This window comes from Eptesicus fuscus, chromosome 2 (genome assembly GCF_027574615.1).
Source record: "Eptesicus fuscus isolate TK198812 chromosome 2, DD_ASM_mEF_20220401, whole genome shotgun sequence".
NCBI classification, from domain to species: domain Eukaryota; kingdom Metazoa; phylum Chordata; class Mammalia; order Chiroptera; family Vespertilionidae; genus Eptesicus; species Eptesicus fuscus.
In genome coordinates, this window is record NC_072474.1 from 67,613,360 (window position 1) to 67,635,857 (window position 22,498).

At 39.4% G+C, this 22,498-nt stretch overlaps 1 protein-coding gene across 1 annotated transcript in view; it reads right to left on the reverse strand.

Moving 5' to 3' along the window:
• FRAS1 (Fraser extracellular matrix complex subunit 1) overlaps positions 1–22,498 on the reverse strand; it is a 440,116-nt gene that overhangs the window by 89,111 nt on the left and 328,507 nt on the right. The window contains exons 33-39 of the mRNA XM_008143649.3: positions 21,547–21,661; positions 19,923–20,060; positions 17,778–17,810; positions 10,776–10,907; positions 9,620–9,745; positions 7,136–7,383; positions 347–495 (exon numbers count right to left, since the gene is read on the reverse strand). Coding sequence (XP_008141871.2) covers positions 347–495; positions 7,136–7,383; positions 9,620–9,745; positions 10,776–10,907; positions 17,778–17,810; positions 19,923–20,060; positions 21,547–21,661 — 941 coding nt within the window. The remainder of the gene's footprint in view (positions 1–346; positions 496–7,135; positions 7,384–9,619; positions 9,746–10,775; positions 10,908–17,777; positions 17,811–19,922; positions 20,061–21,546; positions 21,662–22,498) is intronic.

The window sequence follows — 22,498 nt, forward strand, 5'->3', positions numbered from 1 at the left end:
TGGAAAAATATCTTAAAGTAGAGGTTAACAACAACAACAAAAAAATGGGGCCAGAAGCAATATAATCTTTCAAGGGAGTTACTGTTTAGTAGTCAACTTTTAAAAAATTTTGTTCCACATCTTAAAAAAGTTATTGAACTTATTGGGGTGATATTAGCTAATAAAATTATATGAATTTCAAGTGTACAATTCTATAATACATCATCTGTATATTATACTGTGTGTTCACCATCCAAAGTCAAGGTTAACTTTTTTATATTAAAAATTTTTAATGTTGACATATTGCAGGTGTTCCCCTTTATACAATCAAAAAAATTCTGTCAGGTAATACAAAGTGGTTAGATACCTAATTTTTTGGTTGTTGATATCTTCCATCGTGAAATTGGCAACCTCTGAGATTTCTTCCACTTCAAGTCCTGAGGTTCTTAAAAGAGTCCCATACATGGGCAGAGAACTTAGCTGAATCCAGATCTCGGAGTCGGGGGAAAAATCATCCTAATCAGGCAAATATGAGGTAAGACATGAATACACATTTGCAGAAATAAATACTCCAGTAGTTAAAGATCAGGGTGATTCCTTCTCTGCTAATTGGAAGTCTCTTTCCCTTTGTGACAAAGCAACACCATTTCAAACTGCAGGAAAATCCCAGTACTCATTCCTCCTAAAATGCCTCTTTGATAATCTCTTTTTTCAAGAGTAGCTCAAGATAACAGTGGGGAAATGCCCATTAGGCGTGGGGCATAAAACTCTTGTTACTAGAAGAGCCACACAAGGTCTCGTTTTTATTATAAGCACCTAGTGAAGAACAAAACAGGGTCAGAGATAAAAGCCCTCTTTTTGAAAACATAGTTGTAGGCTTCTTCTAGAGTTTCTAAGAATGATTTCCTTTTTAGTAACAGGTAAAATTCTCTTATAACGTTAATACAATAATAAAGAAAATTCTGCAAAACAGAGAGAATGGAAGTTACTTAGCTCAGCCAATGACTCACTTTAATGTTCAACGTGATAAAATTTTCAGTTAAATAGAATTTAGGGAATGTTATGGATTTCGTTCTGTCAGGACTCAAAAGACCATTTCCGTTTCCTTCTGAATTGCTTACCAGGAAATAAAATTGGCTTTCTATGTTTCTACATGGACAACAATTGAATGTCTTAATAAACAGTTTCCTCTTTCTTCACAGATATTTTTGGGAATATCTAGAAGATAGGCAACATCTTCTTGGAAGGTTTTCTTGGAAGTCACTCATCTTTCAGAGCACTTGATGTGAACACGGGCCGCTTTACACTCTACCATAGCAACAGTGAAGGTCAATATTGCATAGTTGGGTGTTCTCTCAAGTGTAAATGTTCACAGCTATGTTGTACAGTTAGCGGAGGTCCTGGACAGAAATGTGAGCACGGGTACGTGGTGATCTGGTGATTTTAATCAGTTCTCATTCTAGCCTCAGAGGCCTTTTTAAGTTGGCTGTTCAGAGCCTAAAGGCAAGATCATAGAACTTTCCAGATTTCCTCACATTTTTTTGACACTAGCAAGAGAGGAAATGCAAATTCATTGAGACTGCAACGCTTCAGAAAATTTCCCCTAAATTTATGCTTTAAAAGTTTCTCTGTTTTTCCACATGAGTTGTCAAATATAATAGGCAGACTTCCAAAAGACTACCTCTTAATATTACTGTGAGCACTCCCTGAAAGTGAATTTTATTTTTTTAATTTTTTAAAAAATATATTTTATTGATTTTTAACAGAGAGGAAGGGAGAGGGATAAAGAGCCAGAAACAGAGATGAGAGAGAAACATCGAGCCTCCTGCACACCCCCCACTGGGGATGTGCCCGCATCCAAGGTACATGCCCTTGACCCTTGAACGGAATCGAACCTGGGACCCTCGAGTCCGCAAGCCGACGCTCTATCCACTGAGCCAAACCGGTTTCGGTTGAAAGTGAATTTTAAAAAGGCGGCTGAGAGTTCTAAATATTGTCTTCCAGAATGGCAATGGACTACAAGGACAGAGCTCCTTACTCTAAATTCCTCATTGGCAAATTTGGCAAAGAAATACTTTTTTCATCTCTGGCACATCTTATTATGTTTCCAATCTCAAACGACTGCTGGGTTTGAAAAAGTGTGAAATCAGCTACATTTTTTTTCTGAAAATACTGTCATAATTTAAAGAAATTACTATTTTGTGATAACCAAGACACTGCAGGTGCAAAAATGTATAAGTCTGGATGGTATGGCTCAGTGGTTGAGCATCAAGCTATGAACCCGGAGGTCCTGGTTGGCTACTCAGTAGGTGGCGTGCCGGAGGCAGCTGATCAATGATTCTCTCTCATCATTGGTATTTCTATCCTCTCTCCTCTCCCTCTCTGAAATCAATAAAAAAATACATTTAAAAATTTTATAAGAATATAGAGCTTGTTCTCATATAACTTTTCTACTTGAAGACCTTCTTACCCCTTCTGTATTAATCCATTTTGTCATTTTCTTTTTATTATTTATAAATCTATTGTCTGTCATCGACTCAACACTAGAACTAGTACTTTGATAATTAATATTTGTCTATGTGTTTTTCCTCTATCCTGTCGCTGGGTCTAGAATTTTGCGATAAAGTTTGATATATTACTACAAAGTATTTTACTGTTTTGTTTTTTTATACTTATGAAAATGTAGTTAGACTCTCCTTTTGTGGGATTTATTTTTCTTTTTATTTAATAATGAAGTGCTAAGAGTCATCAATATTGTTTTGTGTAGCAATAGTTCAACTGTTTAAAAAATAATTCATCTGTTTTGAGTGTTCTTTAATATTCCATTGAGTAAGTGTACTACAAGTTATCTGTTATCCTGGTGATAGATAATATTGCTATGAACATTTTTGTGCATATTCTTTAGTATAAATATATAAGTTTCTCTTGTTGCATAGGAATCTAGGCGTGAAAGGGTTAAGGTATATATTCACCCCAAATGGTCATTCCAGTTTATACTTCCATGAGCAAAGTCAAAAACCTTCCTTAGACCAATTTCCTAACATTTTGTGTTGTCAGATTTTTAAATTTCTGCCAATTGAATTGATATAAAATGATATGTAATCTGACCTTGCTTTCCCTAATGACAAAAAGGTAAATATCCCTTCTGAGATTTATTGGCCCTATGATTCATCTTCTGAAATTCCTGTTAATGTCTCTTGTTCAATTTCTATTGGATTGGCTTTGCTTTTTCTTTTTGATTTGCAGATGTTGTTTATCTTTTCTGTGTTATTTTTGGTTTATGTGTTACAAATACCTTTTCCCAATTTTTAACTTGTCAGTTTTCTGTATTTATAGTGTGTTTTAGGAAACATAAATTTAATTTTAATATAGTCAAATTTATCAATCTTTTCTAGTTTAAGAAATTCTTTCCTTTCCCAATACCATATATATATATATTCACCTATATCCTAAAAAGAATTAGAAAATTTTGCTTATGATACTTAAGTACATGATTTGCCTGGAGTTGATATCCATGTAGGGTGTGAGGTAGTGGTACAACTTCTTTTGTTTTTCTACATGAGTACTCATTTTGTGCAGATCCATGTCTTAATCAGTTTCTCTTGTTTTCATGGAACTGACTTGCTACATTTGTTTTATATTGTCCCATGTGTGGGTCTGTTTCTGGACTCTTCAGCATATTCCTGTGCTACACTGCTTTAAATAGTACAGTTTTATAATAAAGCCTGATATCTAATAGGGCAAGTACCTGCCCTCCTATCATTCTTTTTCATAATTTTGGCCCTTTGTTCTTCCTTATATATTGAAGAATCAGCTTATCAAAAGCCATAAAAAGGCTACTGGGCTTTTGATTGGATCTCAGCTGAATAGAAAGGTCATTTTGTGGGAAAATTGATAACCTTTTTGATAATAAACCTTCTTATTCATGAAAATGGAAAACACATAATTTATTTAGAGCTTTTTAAAATGTCTGTCAGTGAAGTGACAAATTTCCCCTGTGAAAGAATGCCTGGTTTTTGTTAGATTTTGTCCAATGGACATGATTTTTGTAATGCTATTATAAGCTATTTTTAGTTACATTTACTGGCTATTGTTTGCTTATATATAGCAATGCTATTGCTTTATTGATCTTCCATTTGGCCTCTTGGTAAATTCTTTTATTTCTAATACTTTGTCAAGAGATTCTTTTGGATTTTCTTTATAATCAGTCATAGCATTAATTATACCTAGAATTTATGCACTTTTTGTTACATTTATCCCTAGACATGTATTATACAATATTATTATAGACTAGAGGCCTGGTGCACAAAATTTGTGCACTCGGGGGTGGGGGGGCCCTTCAACCCGGCCTGCGCCCTCTCGCAGTCTGGGAGCTCCGCAATTGATCCCCCTGCAGAGGGAGGCCCCGCCCACTGCCGCCGGCTGGTTAGCCTGGGCCTCCCTCTGTGGGGCAATCATGGGGCGATGGCAGGGCCCCCTGACCAATCGCATTGCACCCACCTTGGCGGCAGCAATCAGTGCTGGGTCGTTGCAGCGCCCGCAACCCAGGAGGGACTGAGAGGTCAGCAGTTCAGCCCGCTCACCAGTCCCCACCCACCCGAGCCTGGTGTGTGTGCAGCCTGGCATTCGGTTGTCCGTTCGGTTGTTTTGGATGTTACGGACCCTGGCTCTTTATATATTAGGATGGTATCATATTTTGAATGATTGTAGTTTTTTAATGTGTTTTCATTGTGTGTGTGTGTTTTTTGTTTGTTTGTTTTTTAATAGAGAGTGGAAGGGAGAGGGATAGAGAGAGAAACATTGATGAGAAAGAAACAGATTGGCTGCCTCCTGCATGCCCCCTATAGGGGATCAAGCCCAAAACCCTGGCATGTGCCCTGACTGGAAATTGAACCAGCAGCCTCTCTGTGAATGGGATGACACTCAACCAACTGAGCCACACTGGCCAGGGCTGAATTACTATAGTTTTGGCTGGTGCATATAAACATCATTAACTTTTTAAGATCAATCTTATATCACCCTCATCATATTACAGATGACAAAAAACTGAGCTCTAGAGAGTTAAGTAATTTGCTAAGGATTCCTATGCCAGTAAGTGGTGAGCTTGGATTAAAACCCATCTGTTCTAACTACAAAATCCATAGCATCCCTCCCCTACTTGTTTACTTGCAGAGCATATAAACGGTGTAAAAGAACCACCATTAATAAGCACATCACACAGAATCCCATTTCTGCCTTTTGTCTCTCCCGACATCCCATTAATGAACTCTAATTAAGAATAGGCTCACCTGCTCCTCTCCCTTTATATTCTGCTTCATTAATGTTCAGGGTTCATATGGCTTTTCCAACCTTTCTGAATGTTCGCTGCAAACTTACTAACAATGCACATCTAGAAAAAACTTCCCCATTATACTAAGTATAAAATTCTTCTACAGCCCTCAGAGAAAGTTAGTATATGCTTTAGCTAAGTCTTTAAAATATGCTCTGCTTTCAGCAGGCTAGGACAGTTCTTTAGGAGTCTTTCTGCTCTAGTGGGTAAATTCGCATTCAATCAATTTCTGAAAATACACGTTCAGTTGCCAATGGGCTTGCATTTTGATATGCAGCTTATAATATGCAGTTAATGGGCAGGAACTGCTCCTGGAGTGCAATTTTGGTCTGTCAAACGTTTTTCAAGCCTTGGTGATCTATTGATTAAATCTGTATTCATACATTTTTTATGAATTCATGAGTTTCATACAATTTAAGACCATAACCTATGGTAAAAATCACCTGTCAATTAAAAAACAAAACAAAATCAAAACTGTTCTGAAACTGTACTAGACCCATGAGAAGAATAGGATGGAATACAGTTTCCCATAATTTAAGAAAAGACAATCTGAGGGGGAAATCTGGGCAAAAGCAATTGAAGAAATTGTTCCCAGGCCAATGCTTTATCTTTCATACCACTACTTAGGACTAGATTTTATAGCCAGACTCTTCAGCCCAGTAAAGGAGTACTTAAAACTACATAGTGTTATTTTTAAAGGTTGCCATGGTGAGGTGGCTCAGTTGGTTGGAGCGGTGTCCCATACACCAAAAGGTGGCAGGTTCGATTCTAGGTCAGGCCTCATACCCTGTTTTCAGGTTTGATCCCCAGCTGGGGCAACCAATCAATGATTCTCACATCTCTTTCTTCCTCTTCCTCTTCCTCTTCCTCTTCCTTCCTCTCTCTCTCTCTCTCTCTCTCTCTCTCTCTCTCTCTCTCTCTCTTCTTTCCTCTCTCTAAAAAGATCAATTAAAAAAAAAATGCCAGATCATTGCTTAGAATTTTAAGATTAGTAGAGGAAAACTTCAATACTAAGAATGACTACCACTCAGATAATCATGCTTATTGTCAAGACATTTGTCAAAACTTCTCATTATTATGTTTACATTGAGAGTTCATATCTGTTTAACAACATACATAATTGAAAAATAAAATGAATATCCTCATTCCTTAATGCTAAAGGTAAGATCAAAGAAAGAAGATGAGTCTTAATTTACAAGAATTGTTATCAAGTTAAGGTCAGATGAGGAAAAAAACAAACTAGAGTTCCTGAGCTTACCCTTGTCCCCCAATCACCCTGCTTCTCTCGGGGCATGAACTGGAGGCGGAGTCCGGAACCTTGCCCAGGAGGTCTGGCAGAGAGGCACTGCCAAGGGGTGAGTGATTGTTCTGTCTAGAGCTGGACCTGAGACCAAAACTGGTGAAGAGTGGGCTTTCTCTTCGAAGAGTGGGCCATGAAATAGCATTACCTATTAGTCACTGACCAGGTAAGTTCTTCTGACATGCTCTTTCCATAACATTCTCATTTGAAACATTATGGATGGAGCTTAAAATGTGGGGACTTGGGCTTTTCTGACATTGACAATGTTTCCTATTGACAATCACTCATCCCTACACATACACATTGTGTGTTCATCAAGGTTTGCCCATTCACTTGTCTGTGCATGAGACATTGAGAGCTGTCGGAACAAAGAGTGTAACTATTCCTAAGAGCAGAGCTATAGGAAAGTTGAGAAAAAGTTCTTTATATGGCCATCTACCTGAAGCCTCAGACACTCAGACATGGCACTGCTCGCTAGTCAGCCCACTCAGGGCGCAGAGAAGAGGAAGGCAAGTGTAAGCACTTACGATGTAAGCAAGGTGAGATCTAGTGATTACAGCTGTGCTTTCACTGGCAACGGTCATGCTCAGAGAGGCACCGGCAGCCAGCCGAGGCGTTGGGGCCCCTGACAGTGACACCTCCACTCTCACGTCCACGGTCGTCGCCGAGAGGCCGTCTGTGACCGAGATCTCCATGTTGTCCTCCCGCGCAGAAGAGCCGTCATGGAGATACTGCAGCACATTTTTCTCAATATCCTCATATGTGAAAGTGTCACCTTTCAAGAATAAAACAAATTACAGAACCAATTACTTCTGGGAATGACGCTTTTCATTTATAGAACACCTTTGATCTCAGGATTTCAAAGCACATATAGGATCACAAGCTGGGAGATGGAAGCTAATTAGTCCAGCCACCCACCCAATACAGAATTCCCTTTACACTACCCTTGAAAAAGGTATTTAGCCTGTCCTTCAACACTTCTCAAGGTGAAAGTCTCACTGTTTGACAAGGTGGCTCATTCCACGGGAGGCAGCTCTCGTGTGTGTGTGTGTGTGTGTGTGTGTGTGTGTGTGTGTGTGTGTGTTTTAAATCTGCCTCTAGAAGATCCATTCATCACTTTCAGGTCTAGAGAATAAAGGACAAGCCTTTATTCTTTATGATAGTCCTTCTAGTATCTAATCTTGATATGGAAAACTTTTTGAACAATAAAATAAATTATTCTTAACGAACCTCTAAGAGGTCTTTGTGTTAATTGAGAGTATAAGATATTTTTAAATTAAAAAATATCTTAAAATTAAAAAATGTACTTGAAGTTAGAAACTCTTAGTCTGGAGCACTAATTCATGATAGATTTGATATGTGCTGTGTGAAAAAGGTCATATTAGTTTAGGAAAAATAGGTTTAAACAAAATTTAAAATGAAAAACGATTTTTCTGATTTTATTTATTTATCCATTCACTTATTATTTTTCCCCATCACTATTTATCCTCTTCCACTCCCCTGCCTCTGCAATCACCACACTTGTCCATGTCCATGAATTTATCTCTCCTTTTTCTTTTTTGCTCAACCCCCCAACCCCCGCCCCCAAATTCCTCTAGCCATAAGCTTGTCCCGATTTTGCTTGGTAGTTCAGTTTGTTCATTAAATTTCACATATGAGTGAAATAAATATGGTATTTGTCTTTCTCTGACTTTTAAAATGCAGAATTTATTAGAATTTTAGAATCTTTAATATACAATATTATAGCTTCTCAAAACTGTTTGGTCAAGGATCCCTTTTTATGAGAAATTCTACTTAGTGTCCTGCGTCCCAACAATTCCACAGAGCACAGTCGAGGTACTGGTCTTCTTGGATGTTATATTCAACTCTAGTTCCTGATAGATTATTGACTCTCATAACTGGTGTGATGTAATTAAACTAAATAATTTATTCATGCTCTGTATTAGTCTTCTAAGCCTTCTCTTTCAACACTGTGTTACGGTGATTTACTGATGCCAGTGGTGTTGTGCTTAAAAAAAAGTAATAAAACTGATGTTTATTGTAATACATTAAAAAGAACATTTTACTAACATCTTTAGATCTCTATGTTAATTACACAAATATAGGTGAAATATAATGTTCACAAAACTGGGCTATGACTATTATGCTACTAAAGTAGTTTCCTTAGGGTACTAGAAATCTATTCTAATAACCTTTTTTTGTTCAGTAAATTTGTAAAAGTCTGCCTTTGTGACTCCCAAGTGCCTACTGCTTGTTCTCACAAATTCAATCTACCTTCAAGGTCAAACACATGCCCCCTACCTCTGCAGGGATATTAAGAATAATGCATTTTTACATGACAACTAGAAATTATATGAAGGTTTTGAGAAAGTACAGATTGTCAGAATAAGCACAGAGCATCCCAAGGTGACAACTTTCAAAGGGGTAATATCTACTTTGATATATAAGGAATGACTATTAAAAATTAGATTTAGTTATATTCTTTGTGCTTTTCTATACGTTCTAAACAATATGCGCTATTTTTTATAGCTGGAGAAAGTGCAGTAAATATTATTTTTGGAAAGCTGGTCACATCACCACACTGTTATACTGTGTAACACTATTTTAAAAACATGTTCCCTTTTTTTATGAAGATACGTGTAGTTCACGCTATCGGAATCACAGTGCTATAAATACTGTGAAGATTTACATATCATAGTAAGGAAACAAATTCATGTTCATGAACAATCTATAGGAGAGTGACAGCTGACAACTCCTACGAGGTTGTTCTGAATGTGTTTACTCCAGGTTTCAGAAATCAACCAACTGCACCTACAATTTGAGGAAACAGCTTCACAGTTTTGGGCATAGGAGGTGGCACAGAGAAGTCCCAAATATTTCAGCTAATGAACTAAACACTAATTTTCTTCCCCCTTTCTAAGTTATTTCCTCAAAATTGCTGACTTCTTGTCTAAGACACATAAAACTGACTGCAGAGCAAGAAATCCGTCGATGACAGAGTGAGCAGCTACCTGGGGCCATGGGCCCTGGGAACTCAGCTGTGTCCTTACGGAGCACACCGTGATCGGGCGGTTTCCGAAGCTCAAAGAGGAGTTCTTCAGGCGCTGTATCAGCATCTCTTATTTCCACCTGCAGCCCTGCAGTCAGGAGAATAAAGCCTGGTGAGAAGGTATGCACATTAAACGCTGTATTCTCTGTGTACACTGAAGCTACAGGCCAGGCTGGAAGCCGTGTTGTGGGTAATCTGATAGTTATAAGAAAGCACTGTTTAATCCCAATCAACCACAAAGAAATAAAAACTGATAATACAGTCAATTCCCAAATTACAGTAGATTTTTCCACAAGTTAACTTATAAAGTAGGTAGCTCTGAATGCAGACACTGTTTTTATTTCCACACAAATGAAGGTATGGAAGCCCACAAAAAGGTCAGTCCTGACTAGCTCGGGTAAGTTTTCTTCCAAAAAATACTCCCAAAAACTGTCTTTCCTTTTCATTGTTTCTTCCCTTCTTCTTTCTCTGAATCGACATAAGAGCCAAGTTATTTTAACAATAGCTGCTCCTGCCCTCACTGGAGTGAGAAGTAGGGTGAAAGTGACAGTTGTTTATAAGTTGGATGATAATTGATTTTAGGCCAATACCCACTTGTAGAAACTGGATAAGAATCTGCACTTAGGATGTTCTTGGCAAAAGAATACACTTTTAAAGAGTGAGTATAGTAATAGGTAAATCACATACAAAAGAACTGGGCCAACACTAACTCTTCACAGCTTCCCAAGGTTATTGTGATCCGTCATTTCTCCCGTTACTCTTTACTTTCTAAATAGGAAATGAAGGAAGTCATTGAAAAGGCTCCCCCCATTCTCTCTGCTTTCTGTTACTTTATATTTTAGTGATGGCCACAAATCAGTCTCCTGGAGGCTGGACAATAAATTCTGTATTATATTCCATCACTGAGCATTGGCCTCTGAAGGGTTTATTGCCTTCTCTCCATGCTATTTCTATTTTCATGGAAATGGGCAGAGGAAAGGATATAGATGAGGAGCAAGTACCTTCTGAAAGAGGAGGTCGTTATTTTTTGGTAAGCATCAAGAGGTTTGAACAGGAACCATTGCTAAAATATGGTCCCATTTTCAGAGCCATGCTTCTTTGGGGCTCCCGGTTCTTACCTACGGAAGTTCTGCCTCCTGGGCTGACCTTGAGCAGTGGAGCTGTGACCTGGAACACTGTGGGGTGCCGATCAGAGTGAAGTAAGTGAATGGTGAGGGCCATCTCTGGACTCGTGTGTTCTCCATCCGAAACTAGAAAGGTACACACACATAAATCTGCTGTAGGCTGGTCACCTTCAGGCTATTTCCATAAACGTGTAGCCAGATTTTTAGATTACCATAGCACTTTGAGGAGATGCTGACAAATGGGAAAAGTGAGTAAGCAAGATACTGTGAGGTATTCTAACAAAACCTTTTCTATGGGATAACAAAAAGGGTAAAGGGCCATAACAACAAGTTCATTCCAAGAAGCAAGTTTCACAACAAGGTGATGTTGATAAATGTTAGTAGAAAGAAAAAGAATACAAAACTTGTACCCTTATATGATGGTGGTAAAGGCTTTTATTTATGGGATTATGTTTTTTATTAAATTCATTCTTCCGATGTTCCAGAGAAAGATTTTTTTTTTTCAAGAAATCTCTTTTAGAAAGGACATGTCTGAGTCTCCTTAGAAAATAACTTTTGAACAGGACAGAAAATGTCCATACAAATATCTCTAATGGCGTTTGTTTGGAAGTAAGCAGACCCATTTTTACCTGGCTGTTATGCACAACACAATAAATGGAAGACACCTTTGTGAACAAAACAGTGACCTTAAGATTTATTTCCCTGGATTACCTGACAGCCAAGTGAATACTGATCACCTGAGGGAAATGAAAGCAGAATTGCCTGATCCTTGATTCGTATTTCTACTTCCCCATAACTTAACACACCCTCGCTTCTCTGAAAGCCAGGAGGATTACCTGCACCACTAGCTCACTGATGTGTTTATTTGTAGTGGCAATTGAGAAAACTGCACTATTGATTACTTTACTTTATTTTTATTTATTTATTTTTAACTTTATTTACTATGGGTTATTTTTAAATGTGTGCTATGTTTTTAGAGGGGTTGGTTATAAGAAACCGGTTTCCTTCTTCACTTTCTTTTGAACTTAGTAACGGTCAATAGGAATCTGATCTGTATTTTTCCAAAGAAGACATACATATGACAAATAGGTACATGAGAAGGTGTTCACATCACTAATCATCAGGAAAATGCAAATCAAAAACCACAATGAGATATTACCTCACACCTGTGAGAATGGCTATTATCAAAAGCACAGTAATTAACAAGGGTTGGTGAGGATGTAAGATGAAGAAAACCTTTGTGCACTGTTTGTGAGAATGTATATTGTTGCAGCCACCATGAAAAACAGTGTGAAGGTTCCTCATAAAATTAAAATAGAATTACGATATGACTCAGCAATCCCAATTCTGGGTATTTATCCGAAGGAAAAAAAACACACAAAAAAAAACCAAAACACTAACTTTAAAAGATATCTGCATTCCCGTGTTTACTGCAGCATTATTTATAATTGGCAAGGCATGGAAACAACCTAAGTGTCCATTAATGGATAAGTGGATAAAGTGTCCATTAATGGATAAGTGGATAAAGAAAACATCATGTATATGTGATAGAATATTATTCAGCCATAAAAAAGAATGAAATCTTGCCATTTGTGACAGACAACATGGATGGACCTTGAAGACACACCATATGATTTCACTTATATGTGGACCCTAAAAAATGAACAGATTAGTGGTTGCCAGAGGTAAGGGATGGGAGGTGGGCGAAATGAGTGAAGGTGGTTAAGAGGTACAAACTTCCAGTTATAAGATAAACTAGAGGCCTGGTGCACAAAATTCGTGCACAGAGGGGGTTGTCCCTCAGCCCAGCCTGTACCCTCTCCAATCTGGGACCCCTCAAGGGATGTCCGACTGCCCGTTTAGGCCCGATCCCAGGGATCGGGCCTAAACGGGCAGTCGGACATCCCTCTCACAATCCAAGACTGCTGGCTCCCAACTGCTTGCCTGCCTGCCTTCCTGATTGCCCCTAACTGCTTCGGCCTGCCAGCCTGATCACCCCTAACCACTCTGCTGCCAGCCTGTTTGCCCCCAACTTCCCTCCTCTGCCGGCCTGGTTACCCCTAACTACCCTCTCCTGCAGGGTTGATCACCTCCAACTGCTCTCCCTTGCAGGCCTGGTCCTTCTCAACTGCCCTCCCTTGCAGGCCGGGTGCCTCCCAACTGCCCTCTCCTGCTGGCCATCTTGTGGTGGCCATCCTGTGTCCACAAGGGGGCAGGATCTTTGACCACATGGGGGCAGCTATATAGTGTGTTGCAGTGATGATCAATCTGCATAGTACTCTTTTATTAGATAGGATAGAGGCCTGGTACAGGGGTGGGGGCCAGCTGGTTTGCCCTGAAGGGTGTCCCTGATCAGGGTCGGGTTCCCTTGGGGCGTGGGGCAGCCTGAGCGAGGGGCCTGTGGTGGTTTGCAGGCTGGCCATGCCCCCTGGCAACCCAAGCAGAGGCCCTGGTATCTGGAATTTATTTTCCTTCTACAATTGAAACTTTGTAGCCTGGAGCAGAGCCAAGCCTGGGGCTACCTCTGAGGCCCGCAGCCATTCATTTGTGTTGGGGTTATAACTGAAACTTTGTTGCCTTAAGCGGGTGGGCCCGGCCAGGGTGTGCGGAAAGCTTTGCTTCCCCTGTTGCCGGCGGCAACCCTGGCCTGCTCTCTCAAGCTCCATTCTGCTGCCATTTGTTTGTATTTGTTTACCTTCTATAATTGAAACTTTGTAGCTTGAGTGGAGGCTTAGGCCTGCAACAGCTGGCAGAAAGCTTGGCTTCCTCTGTTACCTAGGAAACCTTACTCTCTGTGGCTGTAGCCATCTTGGTTTGGGTTAATTTGCATACTCGCTCTGATTGGATGGTGGGCGTGGCTTGTGGGTGTGTTGGAGGTATGGTCAATTTGCATATTTGTCTATTATTAGATAAGATAAGCCCTAAGGATGTATGCACAATATGGTGACTATAGTAAATAATACTGTATTGCATATTTGAAAGTTGCTAAGAGAGTAGATCTTAAAAGTTAAGCATGAGACATCACACAAACAAAATGAAGGGTAAAAACCACATAATCATATCAATAGATGCAGAAAAAAGCATTTTTAAAAAATCCAGCATCCATTTATGACAAAAACTCTCAGCAAGGTAGGAATAGAGGGAACATTCCTCAACATAATAAAGGCCATATATGACAAACCCACAGCCATACTCGATGGGCCAAAGCTACAAGCATCTGTTATACAATCAGGAACAAGACAGGAATGTCTGCTTTCACCACTCTTCGTGCACTGGGCGGGGGTGGGGGGGTGGGGAAGAGGGGGAGGAGAGGGGTTTGTCCCTCAGCCCAGCCTGCACCCTCTCTAATCTGGGACCCCTTGGGGGATGTCCCTCTAACAATTAGGGACTGCTGGCTCCAGCTTGATTGCCCCTAACCGCTTCTGTCTGCCAGACTGATCACCCCCTAACCACTCCCCTGCCAGCCTGATTGATGCCTAACTGCTCCCTTGCCAGTCTGATCACCCCCAACTGCCCTCCCCTGCCAGCCCAATTGTCCCCAACAGCCCTCCCCTGCTGGCCCGGTCACCTCCAACTGCCCTCCCCTGCTGGCCTGGTTGCCCCCAACTGCCCTCCCCTGCTGGCCTGGTCGCCCCCAACTGCCCTCCCCTGCTGGCCTGATCGCCCATAACTACCCTCCCCTGCCGGCCATCTTTGACCACATGGGGGCAGCCATCTTGTGCAAGGGTGTGAGGGTCAATTTGCATATTACCTCTTTATTATATAGGATAGTACTGCAATAGCCACAGCAATCAGATAAGAAGAAATAAAAGGCATCTAAGTATAAAAGAAGAAGTAAAACTGTCATTATTTGCAGATGATGAGAATCCTAAAGATTCCACCAAAAAAATTACTAGAACTGATCAATGAATTCAGTAAAGTAGCAAGATGCAAAATAAACCAGTTGCATTTCTATACAACAACAATTAACTATCAAAAAGAAAAACTAAGAGCGCAATCCCATTCACAATTGCATCACAGAAAATTGACAGGACTAAATTTAACCAAGGATGTAAAAAACCTGTACTCATAAAATTATGAAAGACTGAAAAAAGAAAATGAAGGAGATACAAATAAGTGGAAGCATATACTGTGTTCATGGATAGGAAGAATTAACATCATTAAAATGTCCATACCACCCAAAGCAATCTATAGATTCAGGACAACTCCTATCAAGAGACCAATGGTGTATTTCATAGAACTAGGACAAATATTCCAAAAATTTATAAGAAAGAGAAAAAAAACAAACCCCTAAATATCACAGCAATCTTGAGAAAGAAGAACAAAGTTAGAAGAATCACACTATCTGATATCAAATTATACAACAAAACCATAGTAATCAAAACAGCATGGTACGAGCATAAAAACATAAATACAGTTCAATGGAACAGAATAGAGAACCCAGAAATAAACCCAGGTCTTCATGGCTAATTAACATTTGACAAAGGAGGCAAAAACATATAATGGAGTAAAGATAGTCTATTCACTAAATGGTATTGGGAAAATTAGACAAATATATGCAAAAAAATAAAACTAGACTACCTTCTTACACTATACACAAAATAGATTAAAGACTTAAATGGAAGACTCAAAAACCATAAAAATACTAGAAGAAAACATAGGCAGTAAAATCTAAGACATTTTTGGTAGCAATTTTTTTTCTGATATATCTCCTCAGGCAAGGGAAACAAACAAACAAAAAAACAAATGGGACTACATCAAACTAAAAAGTTTTTGTACAACAAAATGAAAAAACAACACATTGAATGGGAGAACATATTCACCAATGATATATCTGATAAGGGGTTGACATCCAAAATTTATAAAAAACTTATAAAATTCAACACCAATAAAAACAAATAATACAATTAAGAAAATGGGCAAAGACCTAAATAGATACTTCTCCAAAGAGGACATACAGATGGCCAATAAACATATGAAAAGATGCTCAATGTCATTAATCATTAGAGAAATTCATAATGAGATACCATGTTACACCTGTTAAAATGACTATCATCAATAAATCAACAAACAACAAGTGTGGGCAAGTATGTACAGAAAAGAGGACCCTCATTCCCTGTTGGTAGGAATGCAAATTGCTGCAGCCACTGTGGAGAGCAGGATGGAGTTATTTCAAAAAATTATATATGGAACTGCCTTATGACCCAATGATTCCACTTCTAGAAATACTAGTATATCCAAAGAAACTCAAAACACTATTTTGAAAGAATATATGCACCCCTATATTTAATTACAGTAGCCAAGATTTGGAAGCAGTCCAAGTGTCCATCAGTAGATGAGTGGATTAAAAAAGCTGTGGTACATTTACACAATGGAATACTACTTGGCCACAAAAAAAAGAAGGAAATCTTACTTTTTACAACTGCATGGCTGGACCTGGAGAGTATTATGCTAAGTGAAATAAGCCAGTGGAACAAGCCAATACTGTACATTGCTTTGGCTTATACAATTATTGAAAGACTTACTCTTTTTTCTTTAAAAAATATGTTTTAAAAGAGAAAGCCAAGTACAATATGATTTTACTTATATGTGGAATCTAATGAACAAAATAAACTAACAAACAATATAGAGACAGATTTATAGATACAGAGAACAGACTGACAACCGAGGGGAGGGAGTTGGATAAAAAAGCTGAAGGGATTAAGCAAAAAAACAAACAAACACCAAAAACACTCATAGATGGACAACAGTGTGGTGATTACCAATGGGAAAGGGGATAGGAGAGGGTAAAGGGGGTATAAATGGTTATGGAAGGAGACTTATCTTTGGGTGGTGAACACAATACAATATACAAATGATGTATTTTAGAATTGTACACTTAAAAATCTAATATTAAAATGTAATTTTATTAACCAATGTCACCCCAGTAAATTCAATAAAAAAGTTCTCATCACAAGAAAATAACTTTTGCAACTGTATATGGTAACTAATGTTAACTAGACTTATTGTGGTAATCATTTCTCAGTATATACAAATATCAACTGATTATGTTGTACACCTGAAACTAATACGTTATATGTCAATAATATCTCAATAAGAAAATTTAAAAACATGACATAACATTAAAATTTACTGTTGATTCAAGTGTGATTTTTAACCCTCAAAGAAAAAAAGGCAGATCTGGGAGTTTGAGGAAGGTGGCTCTCCTACATGAAAAGTGACAGGACTTATGGATGGTTGATTCTAATGGAATAGTCAATCCTAACTAGACAGCTATTTAAGGATGCCATTTATAATCAACCATCCTCACTCTAGACCTAAACAAGAATGCTTGTCTCTGTTTTGCCCAGCATAGATGTCAGATCTGACTCTGCTTTGCTTGCCGGCACTCAGCTTCTGGTGGACTGTGAACTAAAGCTGGGATGATGAGGTCTCCTACACTCAGCTTTCACAACTCACTCTCTGGGCCATAACACTTCTCCCTCCGGTAACCAGGTATTCAACGAAAGGCTCTATTTAAGACTATATACAACCACTTTCATTAGGTGAGTGTTACACAGAGATGATTATGTGCCAATCATTGTCCTGGGAACTTTACGAATAATTATGACTTATTTTCCCCACTGATGGATGAGGCATTAGGCACAGAGAGGTTAAGAAACTTTCCCAGAGTAGGCTGAACCCCAGACAGTGTATATCCAGGTCCATCATCTTAACCACTATTACCTCTTTTTAATAGGAATTTGAACAAGTTGAAATGGGGCTCAAACAACACTAACCTTTAGTATCCTTGGTGGGTTGTTTTCCCCATGAATACAAAGTTAAGGTATGACTAACTAGCCATGTGATTATTTTAGAAGAAACTTGTCTCATGTAACTTTTAAGCAGTTCTTAGAAAATAGTTAAAAGTAATGATGAAGAGAGGAAAAAAAAAAAAGGACTAATAAGGAAAGGAAAAATTCCATTTTCTAATAAAATTGAGATTAAAATCTTCACCTGTGAAGTGGAATTTCACCGATTCTGGGAGACCTGCAAGAACAGAAGAGAGAAAATCAGTGTATTAAACATTTTGAGGTCAGAAATAGATGGGGAAGGTATAAAATATGTGGCAGAGGTTAGAAAAATAAAGGATGTTTTCATCTAAATTATTATACTTTAAGGAAAGGCTACCAGGCTGTTTGATAATGTTATGTTGAATTTAAAATTAGTGCCACCACTAATTTTAATTAACCAAGAGGACCGCAAAGTGCTATAATTTTATATCACAGCAGTCAGAGTGATTTATAATACATTCATTCAGATCCCATTTTATCAGTACATAAAACTTTACAAATCCGTGAGTGTGGGTGATGTCATATATCACTGACAAGGCTGTCTGGTGGGTCAATTCCATTGTAGAATTGAGTGATGCCTGGGACAATGAGTTACACACTGTAACAGTGTGAGAGATTTATCTCCTGGCATTTACCCCATAGATTATACAGGACAGGATTCTGCTCTCTCTAAAGAGGCTCTAGGAACTCAGGCGAGTATAATGGATATGGAAATAACTTCAACCAGGGCTGACATGTTTTCTTTTCCTCTAATCCCAGAATATCCTGAGTTTCTTGTAAAGTAGGTCTTATAAAGTAGGGGTTAGGGAACCATGAACATTTTCATGGGCTATTGGTTACCCAGTTACTAAACACTGGGATACTCCTTAGAGAAGCGGCCTACCTCTATCCTTAGAGGTTTTCAATCTAATTGAGTAGTTAATCATGTCCTAGACAATTACAGTTATATAAATAATGGCAATCATTACTTAAATGTTGCCCATAATTTAAAACAGAACTCTAAAATTATTTTATCCATGTTCAACTCATCATAAGAAATGAAAGGCTTTTCCATATTATCAAAGTTAAAAATAATACTGTATATTAGTTGTATTACGTATACCTTAACGATCATAAAAAAAAAATAGCTTCAAGATTTTTAGAATCATTTCGAGGCACAGAAATATTTAGGGTAGGGACTCAAGCCTCCTGCTTTCCCGGGAGCAGCTCTGATGACTGGGTCAAGGGGAGACATAAGGGGTGGTAAGGATTAAGTCTATCTTGGCTTAGTGGCAGGGTACACACAGGCTTAATTTTAAAATTCAGTTATTCTTTTACTTAGCCTTCTCTTCCTTTAAAAAGGTACCTCCTGACAAATCCGTGTTTTAATCCCAAAAGGTCACTTGCACTCTCTACTCCTATGTGGGATCTTCCCTGAAGCACTGCAGGATCCTTCTCACTGTATTCCTTTCACCCACATGTCCATCCACCCTGGCTTCCTCCTCAAATCCATTCATATCACTGCAGTTGAAGAGTTCCTTATGAAAAGACATCCTCCTAGATCCTAAACCCTCCACCGGGTTCTTGTTGTTGGGATAAAGATCCAAATCTCTATAAGTGTACAGAGCCTCTAAGGTCTGGCTTCTGTCTCCCTCCAGATCCATCCCACTCTGCTCAACCATTCACATTCCAGACACACTGGACTTTTGTTCAAACCCAAGAATACCACATTCGCTCCCTCGCAAGGGACTCTGCACAAGGGGTGTGTGTCCTTTCTTCAGGAATGTTCTATAACTAAACAACCCCAATATGCACACTTAGCCTACTTAGCTTCTCCTTATTTCTCCCAGGTCCATACCACACTGGGTAGCCTCCCCTGAGCCTTCAGTCTAGGTCAGCAGTTACATCTAATTCCACCACTTATCAGAGCTCTTATCTCAGTCTGCAATTAAACACAATTAAACATTCATTACTGGGATTATTTACCAAATTCTGTCTCTGTACTTAGAACCCCAAAGTCGCCAAGAACAGGAGTCATGCCTCTTTTTGCTTATCACTAGATATCCAAGGCCTCACTCAGTGATTGCCACATAGTAGGCATAAAATAAATATTTATTGAAGGTATTCCTGGATGCATGAATAAATTAAGAAAAGGGATGAACTGAGCCCAAGGTACATATTAGCCTGCAAGTCTCGAGCTATTTTGAACAGCTATAAAGCAGCATCTACCAAACTACCTAGGAGGACGACAGGAAGAGTTAGGGTGAGCCTGCCATGAAGAGCAACAGAGGATAGCTTAGGTGCCTGAAAATAGAGAAGAAAGCATTACCAGCAAAGGAGAAGGCCATGATTTCCTGGAGGTGGGGGGCTGCCGTGGGAGGGCGGTACATGATTTTGCCCTGGTTAATATCTTCCTGTGTGAAATACCGGATGGGAGAGTGAGGCTTGTCCCTATGTTCGATGATACCTGGGGAGAAGGAGACTGGGCATGAGCATCAACCGTAGTTCTGGATGACTGAATTACCAGAGACATCAGCTGCCTTTCCCACTGGTCAGAGTCTTTTATCCTTCAGGAACTACTGCTCTCAGGTTGTTCTTGGTTTACTATTCTCCTGTTATTCAAGAAAATGCAAATCTGAAACCCAAATAGACTCTTGACAAGGAATCGTTGACTATAAACAATAGAAAGACACAAACTGCCCCTACTGTAGCTTAGCCCAGATAATTCTGCAGAAGTCATAGACACTGTACTATAATTATGAGATTTTCTTCAATTGAGTTTAAGTTCAAAGGTCAAGGTGACTGGGCACAGACTGGTCTCCAGGTGAGCTGCGGAGAGATTTTTATCTATCTACCCTGTTTCTTTCAGGAACTCCTTAGTCTCTGTGATGATCTCTGGCAACAGTAATTTGGGTCTTGATGATTCTACGTCCTGGATTTACAATGATCACTTTGCTTGTGATAAGTGCTTTAGGAGTTGCCTAGTTGCCTGCCATTTCTAAATTTTGCAGGTACAGAACTGATGCTGCATCTTTCATGTCCTCTTCCAAAGGAGGACATGAATGAGGCTTAGTGTTGGACTAATTCAACTTCTGAAGGGCTGAGAGATAGTCTATCAGGACGCAAGTCTGAAAGTACTTCATCTCTCCCCGGCAACGCAGGAGAACGACTCTAGCTATGACTTAGCAGGGTAAAAAAAGGGGATAGAGACTTTTAGACTTTTAATTTATTTGGATTTTATCAAAAGGGTAGTGGGGTTTTTAGACTTTGATTTCTCCTTGGGAATTTGATAATCTGAAAGGCTTACACTTAGGGCAGTGACTGGTCTTGGGAGAGCAGCATCAGAGACGGAAGCAGAATTATCTTAATAGAAGCTGATCTCCTCCCCACCACCTCTCTTGGGCATAGGCTTATTAGTTAAACCCAGCATTCAGAGATCTTCAGGCTGAGGACTGATGGGAGGGGCCCACCTCTCCTCTGACTGTAGTTCACATTTCCATGATCCACTATGGGAGGAGGAGAGACTTATCCAATTGGGAAAGGGACTGGGTATGGGTGGCTCAGTCCCCTCTGAACTCCCTGGCAGAGCTCCTTGTCCTTAGCACATTCTCTGGTCTGCTCACTTATAACCACACCAGGGCAGGCTCTGTGTCTGTCCAATTCTGCCTATGCACAGGCGGGGGAGCTCAATCCAGTGAATGAAGTTATATGCACACTATGTTCTCCAGTACAACTCCGTTGATACCAAAGTTGACACATTCATCTCCATAGGTCTGACCACAACGTCTCTCCCTTTCTCAGTTGGTTCTAAACTCACAGGATGGGAACAAGGGGTATCAATAATTGTTACTTCTGAAAATTCAATAAGGAGAAGCAGACAAAACTCCAGAGCTTTTAAGACTCATCAACAGCTAGAAGACAACACTTAAGAGATCATTTACTGCACATCTTACCTTGAGTTGGATGCAGAGGTAAAGTGACATTGTATAGAATCTTTCCACTTGGCTTCTCAGAGTTTACAAAAGAGAGAGAATGAGGCTGAATCACAGTCAGGTCATCTTCCCGAGCCTAAACAAAGTTTAAGAAGGAAGAATGGTCAAAGGCAAAACGAAAGGCAAAAACAAACCTTATTAAAACAAACAAACTCACTCTGGGCTTTTAAGTTAGTCACACAGAACAAAATGTTCTCTGATTGTTCAACAGAAGGGGCTGGTCTTGCACCACAGACTGGTCCCAGCCCGAGGAATCTCACAGGATTACAGTCCTCTTCAGGTCTTCTTGCACCCTGGCTCTTCTCTGCCCTGCCCTCTGCCCCAGGTTTATGCTGGTGCATGCTCTGGGAATCCTAATATGATCACTTTCCCTACGTGGAGCTCACGGTGCTGCAGGTTTGAAAATGAGCCATCACAGCTGGATATTCTAGTATTCACAGCTGGATTGCTACATCTTTGCTCCTCCAACTTAATGAGCTAAGGTTTCATCTGGTAAAAAGTTCCTTCTTACCCTCCCTCCCCGCTCCCTAGCTTTGCTGACAGGAACTTTGATTCTTTCTGTTTTGGTTTGTGAGTTTTTTTTGAAACTGTGATGGTTTCAAGGACTAAAGATGAACTCAAAACCCAACAGAGGCTCATCATTTGAGTTCAGAGATTTAAGAATTATTTATTTATTAAAGTAAATAATGAAATAGTCAATATTTCTTTGTCTCCATTCTACTACTCAAACAAACTAGATATTGCTTTTCTCTTCTAGCTTTCAGAACCCAATGAAGACTCAAGCAAAATTAATCAGAAGGCCAATGTGTACGTAGCTTTTACTATCCATTCACCTGTGAACATCAATCACCGACTAACAGTGACAACACTCAAAAAAAGGGGCAGGGGGAGAGATACAGAATCCCAGGACCAG